Source organism: Talpa occidentalis, unplaced genomic scaffold (genome assembly GCF_014898055.3).
Source record: "Talpa occidentalis isolate TD23 unplaced genomic scaffold, MPIMG_talOcc4v2.1 talOcc4.12, whole genome shotgun sequence".
Lineage (NCBI taxonomy): Eukaryota > Metazoa > Chordata > Mammalia > Eulipotyphla > Talpidae > Talpa > Talpa occidentalis.
Genome location: NW_023601212.1, coordinates 85,534,269 through 85,543,913, shown reverse-complemented (window position 1 = coordinate 85,543,913; position 9,645 = coordinate 85,534,269). Strand labels below are relative to the sequence as shown.

The 9,645-nt window shown below is 55.4% G+C and overlaps 2 protein-coding genes across 2 annotated transcripts; both read right to left on the bottom strand.

The window, feature by feature from the left end:
* Positions 1-398: 398 nt before the first annotated feature.
* PRSS53 (serine protease 53) lies at positions 399-5,125 on the bottom strand. Its single transcript, XM_037507186.2, has 10 exons — positions 5,006-5,125; positions 4,114-4,134; positions 3,826-3,988; positions 3,269-3,534; positions 2,993-3,147; positions 2,611-2,830; positions 1,443-1,593; positions 1,114-1,358; positions 889-1,034; positions 399-680 (listed from the first exon to the last, which is right to left on the bottom strand). The coding sequence occupies exons 1-10, from the start codon at positions 5,061-5,063 to the stop codon at positions 399-401; spliced, it is 1,707 nt and encodes a 568-aa protein (XP_037363083.2). The 5' UTR covers positions 5,064-5,125.
* A 1,290-nt stretch (positions 5,126-6,415) lies between these two features.
* VKORC1 (vitamin K epoxide reductase complex subunit 1) lies at positions 6,416-8,615 on the bottom strand. The gene is made up of 3 exons (XM_037507184.2): positions 8,443-8,615; positions 7,313-7,422; positions 6,416-6,896 (listed from the first exon to the last, which is right to left on the bottom strand). The coding sequence occupies exons 1-3, from the start codon at positions 8,613-8,615 to the stop codon at positions 6,688-6,690; spliced, it is 492 nt and encodes a 163-aa protein (XP_037363081.1). The 3' UTR covers positions 6,416-6,687.
* Between the last annotated feature and the right edge of the window lie 1,030 nt (positions 8,616-9,645).

Here is a 9,645-nt window from a genome sequence, read left to right as displayed (position 1 = left end):
GGGGAGTGGGGGCGGCTGCTGCTCAGAGCAGGCTGTTGGGCCTGTTCCAGTGCCTGGAACCATGTGGGTGGGGGTGCTGGGAGAGAGGCAGGGCAGTGATGCGGGATTGCTTCTGTGTCCGCAGCATCCCAGCATTGCCAGTCAACAGCCCGCTGGTTGGCCTGTCAGGAAGAGGGAGGGTGGGGTTAGCCGCATCCTGATCACTTTTCTCCCTCCCTCCAAAAAGGAAGGAGATACTGCTTAGTCTCCACGACAGGTGGAAAAGCTGTGATTTGGAGAGATGGAGAGGTCTGCCCCGAGTCACACAGAGGGATCAGCACCTGACTTTGAATCCCAGGGGTCTGCCCTCTGCCCCACCCATGCAGGGGAGGTAGAAGTGGGGAAGAACAGATCTTGCCCTAGCATGAGAGAAGGACCTGGAAGTACTGACAGGGGGTCCAGGGCCACATACTCGTGTTGGCAGGGCAGCTTCCCATCTCGGCCTCTGCCTCCGGCTCCGGCTCCGGCTCCTCAGAGAAGTAGACCTGCCAATCCAGACTGCTGATCCAGCTCTCATAGGGGGCGAGTGCCGTGAAGACTGCAGGCCGGCCTGGGCCCTGGCAGGCATCTCCGAAGCTGTGTAGCCCAGCCAGGAACCACGTGCCTCTCACCTCGTGCACCAGTGGTGCCCCAGACAGACCCTGTTGGGGGTCAGGTGACACTGGGTGACTTCCTCTTCCCCTTGGGCAGTTGTGGGGGAAAAGAAGGAGCCTGGTGCTGGGCTGTGGCTCTGGCTGGTTGGAGCCAGTTAGCAGAAAGGCCTAGCTCCAGGCCTAGAGGCTAAGCCTGGCAGAGGGTGCTTTCATGGGTTGTAGGGTAAAGGGGGGAAGATTGAGGGATTGGGCTCACCTCACAGTGGGGAGGCTCACCCACGACACTGGTACACACCATCCCTGGCAGAATGGGGATGCTGCTGTTCCCAAGGCCTGTGTGAAGCCTGCTGCAGGCCTTGGGCCCCAAGAGGGTCACAGGCACTGTCTGCGGGGACCTAGTGCCTGTAGAGCAAATGAAAAAACCCAGCTGCCCGGCAGCCTCACCTGGATGGCCAGTGGCCCTTGGCCCTGTTCTACTTACCTGCTCCTTGGCGGACCAGCCCCAGGACCCAGCCACGTTCCCCATCAGGCAGCTGGTGGTCAGCGTAGGGCAGGCAAAGGGGTCTTAAGTTGGGGCCCAGTGTCACGGGCTGGGCCAGGAGCAGGAGGGCCATGTCGTAGCCCCCCTCTGGGTGAGTGTAAGCTCCATGGAGGATGAGTTGCTTCAGGCTTCGCTCCTCTGCTCCGGCCCCTAGCCCTACACTCCATTCCTCTGGCGTCTGGCGCCTGTGCAGAGGCAGCGTTGACAGCACTGAGTGGCAGGGCTGCCAGCAGGGGCGGGGGCGCAAAGTTGAAGGGCATAGGGCTCACCCGATGAAGCAGTGGGCCGCAGTCAGCACTACCTCCTCTGACACCAGGACTCCGCCACAGGCCAGCTTTCCCTGATATTTCAGCCTGGCATCCCAGGGCCATGGGGAGGGGACTCCGGTCTGGGGACCCCCTCCCTTCAGAGATCCGCAGGCTGAAACAGATTACATCATCTGGCTTTCTTGTGCTCACTGCCTCCAGGCCCTATACTGAGCGCTTCCTGCACACTATCAAATCCTCACAATATCCTTTTAGGTTGAATTTTGTTATGCTCATTCTCGAAGGTAACCAAAGTTCCAAAGAAGTTAAGTGACTTTCTAACTCTGTAGCCACAGGCAAGCAAAAGGCTTGGGGTTCAAAAGCCTTTAATCCTGATGGTCCGCCTCATGGGAGTGGCGCGGCGCTTTCTTACCCCACCCCACATCTGCACCCCTCCAGGCTTGGACTGGTTTCAGAATTCCTGGCTCACTAGTCTTCTCTTACCATCAGGATATAGCTTCTATCTCAGGAATTATTTATATTTTTTGAAGATTTATTGATTTATGCATACAAGAACTGGGGTACAGGCAAGAGGTATGTAGGCGTGAGAGGATTCACCAGAGATAGAGTGGGGAGCTGAGCAGGTGGATCTACTGAAATACACTGCTGTGGGGAGCAGGGGGGAGACAGGAGAGGTCTGCTGCGCCATGTGGGTCAGCTCCCTGGCTGGGGATCAAACTCGTGTGGATAGCTTCATAGTGCTGTCTTAACCCCTTGCGCCACCAAGGAGGCCCCGCCAGGAATTATTTTGCATGCAATTTTTGTGTTAGTCACTTAATGCCAGAATCCTGAGGGGGTGCCCTAACCTGTCCAATCTGATTCCCTGCTTAGAAACTTTCAGATGACCTCAGAAACCTTCACGTTCTCAGAGGTTCCACTGCTTACCTACATCCCAAACCTATAAAGTTCCAAAGCATCTATGCTTCTCAGCCCTATGTGGACCTGTCCCCATTGTGGGGCCTAATAAGAACCTGGGAGGTCCCACCAGCTGCTCGCTCCTGGCAGCATGTGGCCGCCCTGTAGTGATTCTGTATTCTGAGCTGATGTTTAACTCTGTCGTCTGCAAACTGCCCAGATGTCTCCTGGGTGTCCCCACATAACTCCCTCTCAACCTCCCTGCTCCTCCTCATACCTACACAGCTGTCCTCATCACTGATCTCCTGGGTCTTTGGGTTCTGGGCCAGGAAAGCTGCCCCCTCAGCTCGAGCCTGCAGCCAGGAGCTGTGAGCAGCTGTGTCAGTCAGCAGCACCGGAGTGTCTTCCTGGGCACAGCTCGATGCAAAGCTGATGATTCCAGCTTGAACCCAGTGTCCACTGGGCTCTCGGCACAGCACTGGGCCTCCGGAGTCTCCCTGGAGCCAGGCAACAAAGTTCGTCCGGGACAGATACCTGACCCCCAGCCCGAGGAGGACACCTTCTACATGCAACCCTCCCACTTGTTCCTGTGGACCGAGCACCCAGTCTAAGGTTAGATCCCCTCCCCTTGTGTTCCTGACCCCTTGTCCCCCTCAGACCTGACAGGGCCCCTGCACCCCCGGCTGGGCACCCCCACACAGCATCCCAGGCCGAGCTGGGCTGGCCAGCAGCCGCTGGTGCAGCCGATTGTAGAGACAGTTACACGTGGGGCGGCTGATTAGATGAAGGCGCAGGTTCCGAAGGGTCCCGGGAGCTGGCAAAAGAGAGGGGGGCAAGGGAGCAGGAGACTGGGAGCAGGGACAGTTGAGCTGTTGAAGCTGTGTGACCTTAGGCAAGCAGAGTACCTCTCTGGGCTTCAGTCTGAAAGCACTTACCATCATTGGTGTCCTGACCCCAGCCAGTGGCCCAGCAAGCAGTCCCAAAGGGGAAGTGATGGGCGGGTTGGGGCAAGCAGAGGGGCATGTGCGCTGCAGGGCGGGCCAGCCGTAGCAGGGCCAAGTCTGAGCCCTGGCTATAGTGATTGTAGGCCCTGGGCAGCTGCAGAGCTGTCACCCCCACCTCCTCAGCTCCTGGACTCAGCCCTTCACGCTGCAGCGAACCCAGGACAACTGACCAGGATTTCAGTTCTGTCATCGCCGCCCTGGAGGGGCAGGTACAAATTACAGGCATTGAGTGCAAGGGCAGGCAGTGACACTGGGAGGCTGCATAGGGTAGGGGAAAGATGGACAAATACCAGCCGTGACTTTATGCAAGGGTCTTCCTTCCTTTCAACCTCAGTTTTTCATTTGTAAAGCTTCCATTGATAATATGTATTTGGCATGTGGCATATTTTGAATAAATGGTACTTTGTTTTTATAGGGGCAGGTATCAGTCTAGTGGGATTTGGGGAGAAGACACCCATCCTAAAGCCAGAAACCCAGCCATGACTCACTTTTCAAAGCAGTGGGCAGCAGTGAGGACCCAGGTGTCTGCCACCAGGGAGCCGCTACAGATGTGGACCCCCTGCCTCCTCACACTGGCCTGCCATGGCCACTCACCAGGCACCGTGATGCCTTCTTGGGGCTCAGGGGGGCCAGGGCCACGCTGCCCACAAGCTGTGGGGAGAGGTGGGTCAGGCTGACAGCAGTCCTCTGCCTTGCCTTCAGAACGCTCTGAAGGCAAGGCAGAGGCAACTGAGACCCAAGTAGCAAAGCCCAGGTGCCACGACCCCAGAGCTTACCATGCTGAGCTGCTTGAACACCTGGGAAGAGAGAGAGAAGGGACTTGGGGAGAGCCTTACCTCCAGCTCCAGCCCAGTGTTGGTGGAGGGACTGGGTCAGACGGATAGGCCCTGTGTCTCTGGCTATGACTCTGTGGCTACCTCATCAGCCCCTCCCAGAATGAAAATATTTATGAGGTCCAGAAGCAGCTTTTATTGGAACCTATTCAGCGTGTACACTCTAATTAATTTTCCCTCAGCTGTGCTCAGCACTCCTGTGCCTGATGAGCAGGGCCCAGGATTCAGCTTGGGACCAGGCCAGTCCTCCTCCTGGCTTTAGAACCCCCAACCTATGCCCCCACTGTTGAGTCAGAGAGGCAGACTGTGGATGTGGAGTCCATTTAGTTTAATTGTGCCTCAGCCATGAGGCCTAAGAGCAAGGATTAGGAGCCCATACCTCAGCCAAGTGGGGGAGGGCTCCAAGAGATTGAAACCCACCTCATCCCTGTTCTAACAACTCAGATTCCCCACCCTTCCAGAAACCTCCATACTCCCAAAAGTTCCCTTGCCACACCTCTTCTCCATCACAGGCACACAAACATACCTATTAAAAATCAAAGCCAGGAGCAATGGAGACAGAGATGGGCCCCAGGGCCCCAGAGCTTGCCTGAGGTCATTTGAAGTAGAAAGGCGGAAGGTACAGACTAGCAGAATGACAGTCCCTGCAGGTACAGACTGTAATCCAGCCCCAGAAAATCACATCCCTCTAGATGCAGGCAGCCACATACACCTCCCCACACACGCATTCAGTTACATCGCTACAGGTAAACTGTCACCCCAGAGGGGGGGTGCAGGGACTGCAGGGCAGAGGGTGGGCCCTGGACCCCCACCACCCGCTCCCACCTTGGCTTACCCTCTATGAAGACCACCAGGCCTATGATGAGTAGCCCTGGTCCCCAGCTCTGCTCCATGCTGCTCCAGGCCACTCTGCTGTCTGTGCCTCCTCAAAGGATGTCTGGGTCTCCTTCGCCCCGCCCCTGCCCCGCCCCCCACTGACAAGGCGTCAGGTGTCATCGCTTTTCTTGCGCTGGAAAGGAGCCAGCAGTTCCCAGCTCTGGGACTGTAGCTGTGTGACCCTGGGCTAGTCACCACCCCCCTCTGGGCCTCAGCGGAAGCCAACTGCCTGGGTTCAAATCCCACTTCTCTTCTTAATTAAGTGGTCTTGGACAGTTATAGCCTGTCTGTGCCTTGTCTGAAAAGCTCAGGGCTGTGGAAGGTGAAAGTGTGTTTAGGGGGGAGCGTAGCAGGGGAACGTGCTCCTGGCGTAGACACTACCTCCGGGAACTGTGCCGGCACGGTGAGCAGGCCCTCCTCGTTGTCGCTTTCCATTCCAGCTTCCCGCTTCGCCCAGGCCCAGGTGGGTTTCATGCACCTTCTCCCATCTCGCTTCAGAGGCAGCAAGTACAGGGAGGGGTGGGGCTCTGCTACTTGCTGGGACACCCCAATCTCAACACCTTCCTGGGTCAGCCGCTTCCCGGGAAACAGGGTTTACGGTGGTGTCCACCTTTCTCGCAGGTATTGACCGACTCTCAATCAGGAAGGAGGAACACTGAGTCCTTTCTTTACTCTGGACTTGTAACTTAGGCCAAGCCCAGACTCTTCAGGAACCCTGACCCCAACCTGGCTAGGGTTGAGAGCGTAAACATCAGGGCCAGACGTCCCAAGTGGATTCGAATCCTGAGGGCTCCCTAACTCTTTCCCCAGCACTGGCTGCTGACCCTAGGAAGTTACTTAGCCTTTCTGTACCTCGGTTTCCTTATCAAGATAGGGATAATAACTATCTACCTCATACAATTGCTATAAGGATTAAATGAGTCAACATGTCATGTTCTTAAACAGTGCTTGGCATGCAGGTGAGTGCTTAGTACATATTAGGAAAAACAAAACAAAAATGCTCACACCTGTTGCTTGCCCTCCAGGGCTGCCAAGATTGGCTTGGGGTAGTAGAGAAAGCAGTGAAGGGGTTAAGGTTGGACTCCAGGAACTTCCAGAACTTCCCAGCAAGCAGGCACAGAATCAGAAGGGCAACTTGCCCTTGCAATGCATGCTTAGACCTGCCGGGAGAGGAGGTCTGCTTCTGTGGGCAGCAAGGACAAGCTCCCAGCCTGTTTTCCTGGGGGTGGGGGCTGATGGCACCCAGGTCTTGCTGACTCCACATGCTGGAGAAGGAACTAACCACCCTCACCAGACAGGCCCTCCACTTTCTGACTCATATCCTTCTAGCCTCAAAGGAGGCCAAAAACCCAACGCTAGGGTCTCTGACACAGAGATGGCTCAGACTTGGCCAATTTATTTAAATAATTTTATTGCTTCCCTTTTTGGGCAATCGCAGGCGCTTTGAAGACCAGCCCTTGGGGACAGAGTCAAAGGCACTAGGGTGAAGGAATGAGCACGGCACGTTTGGTCCATTGTCCTGTGTGGGAATATGGTGGGGGCTGGTTGCAAAGTCTTCTATGGACCCAGACATGGCCCCCTTGGGCAAAGCTCACATGCCAAAGCAGAACAAATATAGTCAGCCTGGCTTGGGGTAAAGGTTCAGTGTCCCTTGACCTTGCCCTGCAGTTTCTGGATCTCCCGGAAGCTAAGTACCATCAGCCCCACGTTGATGGCATAGGTAGTGATGCAGACGATGCAGAAATCATAGAGCACAAAAAACAGGATCCAGGCCAGGTAGACAGAACCAGCGAGAGACACCAGGGAACTCAGCACTAGCAGGACAGATGCCCAGCGGCTCCGTAGACAACCTGCAAGACAGAAAAGTGTCAGGCATGGGCTTTGGGGTCCAGCCACCTCAAGGACATTGCCACGACTTCCTGGTGCCATCCAGATAACAGGGACAGCTGAGGAAGTTCCTCCCAACAAGACCTTAGTTCTTCTATCTGTTCCATGATCCCTGGAACCCAAATAGTGAATTTTCCTGTTGACTGCCACGTGAGATGAAAGACAAGTAATCCTTAGATTCCTCCCACCTCTGAGTCCCAAAAAATTGGGGTCCTAGGAAGTCTCTGATAGAACCTAAACCTGAACTACTCCTGTTAATTTCTGCTCCCAAGGTGCTTAGTGATGAGCAGCTGCCTGTCAGTTGTCTGGGTCAGCAGCATTGCAAAGGGATGGGCCTGGACTGGCCTGGGGGTCTATTGTGAAGGTGTGGGCCACTCACCTAACAACAACTGTAGTGTGTAGAAGATGCAACCGAATACACTGTTGGATTGATTGAGGACACTGTCCTGGCCCAGCACATGCTCCACAAGCCCAAAGCCACTGCCCCACCTGAGGGAGGAGAGGGTGAGGTTAGGAATGTCAACCCAGTGCCTTGGTCCCTGTCCTGTAGGGGTAATCTGCAAAAAACCACCTGGGCTGTGTTTCCCCTTCTTTTCCTTCCCCACCCCCACCTGAGTCCAAGGGTTGACATCCCAGCACTCCCTTTGGCCACGTCAGGATTCCACCTCACCACCCCCATCCTTCCCTGTCCCAGAGGAGGCCTGGCCATGAGCTCCTCTTTTTCATCCCAGACTTTCAATTACTTTTTTTTTTTAATACTAAGAATAATTTTTAAACATTTATTTATCTGTGCATACAAGAGCTGGGGTACAGACCAGAGGTGTGGGGATAAGAGGATTCACCAGAGACAGAGTGGGGAGCAGAACAGGCAGATCTACTGAAATACACTGCTGAGGGGAGCAGCGGGGAGACAGGAGAGGTCTGTTTTGCCATGTAGGCCACCTCTCTGGCCGGGGAGCCAACTCGTGCTGCAATGGCTGCGGATTGCTTGACAGTGTTGAGACTTAACTCCCTGCGCCACCAGGGAGGCCCCCCTCAATAACTTAAATTGGCAAGGTGGTATAATGGTTGACCTTATTTTACAGTTACCAGAGACTGAAAATTCGGGGTAGAATCTGCCCTGGACTCTTAAATCCTGGCTCCATCTATATATTCGGTCATTCTGCTAACTCCTGGCCCTCAAAGCCGGACTTGGGCACCGTCATCAGTCCCCCTCCAAGCCAATCCACCTCCTCCTCCGGCATGGTCACCGTTATTCCTGGGCATCCCGATCCACATGCTACTCCCCAGAATAACTCCACTCCCAGCACTATTTGCACACATACCACCATCACCCTGCCGCACACGCCCACCTCTGACACCCGATTCGCGTGCAACGCCTCCTCGAGCAGCCCGGCCCCCATGCTCCTCACCCCGGCCACCCCGATCAGAATCATCGGGGAGCCTGACCGCCATTGCAGCGCTCCCGCGAACTGCCCTGTCCCACAAGCCTTCCACGCTCGAGCGCACCTCGAAGAGAAGACGCGCGAACAGCTGATGGCTGTGCCGACGTCGCAGAGCGCGCGGTAATCCCGGTTGCGGGCGCGCTCCGCCTTCACGTGCAGCGCGTAGAGGGAAAGCACTACGCCGGCAAGGCACAGCGCCAGCCGCGCCCAGCCCGGGCTCCGCCAGGTAGAGCCCATGTCTCCGGGTCCCGCTGGGGCACCTACCCGTAGCGAAGCAGCCACGGGGCAGGGGCGGGGCAGTGTATGGTCACGCCCGCCCCCTTCCCCCTGATTGGGCGGTTGGCCTGTCAGCTCTCGTGTTCCCTGATTCAATTGGTTGTTGTGAAGATTTAGTAGGCTGCTGGCGAGGTAGGAAAACAGCGAGGAATGCTGGGACTGGAAAACCACGTTTGGGGGTGTAGGAATTCGCGGACCAGGCGACCTGCGAGGCATGATGGGAGTTGGAGTCTGGTGAGCAGCAGAGCCTCAGGGGAAATGAAGTCTCCGGAGCCAAAAAAAAATCGTGTTTTGCGTAACGTGGAGCGCTTACTCTGTGCCGAGCCTCGTTCTAACCATGGAACATCCAGGACCTAGAGACAGCGGGATCCTGGGATCCAGGTCATGCTGCCGTTCCCCTGAAATGATTATTTCAAATATCGTGAAGACTAACCTCCCATCCTCCCTGGTACTGGACCATTCCTTCCTACCTCCCCAGCACCTCCTGCTGGCCCCTCTTTCTGCCCTTCCCCCTCTTCCTTCCTCTCTCTTATCCTCTCCATTTCTCCTGTAGGCTCAGGGGCTATCCCTGTATCTATGTAGACGCTCTGTAGGCGCTAGTTTGGGCTCCCTCACAGCATGGCAGCTTCCAGGCTACAATAGCAGGTTCCCAAAATTGTTATCCATGACTTCCACCTCCAGGCATTATTGTTATTGTGTTATTGTGTAGTTGCTTCCCACACTCAATAGGGCTGACCTGACCTAATAGGATAGTACAGAATTCACAATGTGTGACTTTCCAGGCTAAGTTCTATTGTAGCTTCCTTCTTGCCCCCCACTTAGATCACATACTCTGTGAACCCCGTTTCCATGTTATGAAGATCCTCAAGCAGCCCTAGAGAGAGGTCCACTTCTTGAGGCATCCTGCTAATAACTAGCATTAATTTGGGCACGACAGTGGGCCACCCTAGAAAGGGATTGTGTAGTACCATTCAAGTTTTCAAATGACTAT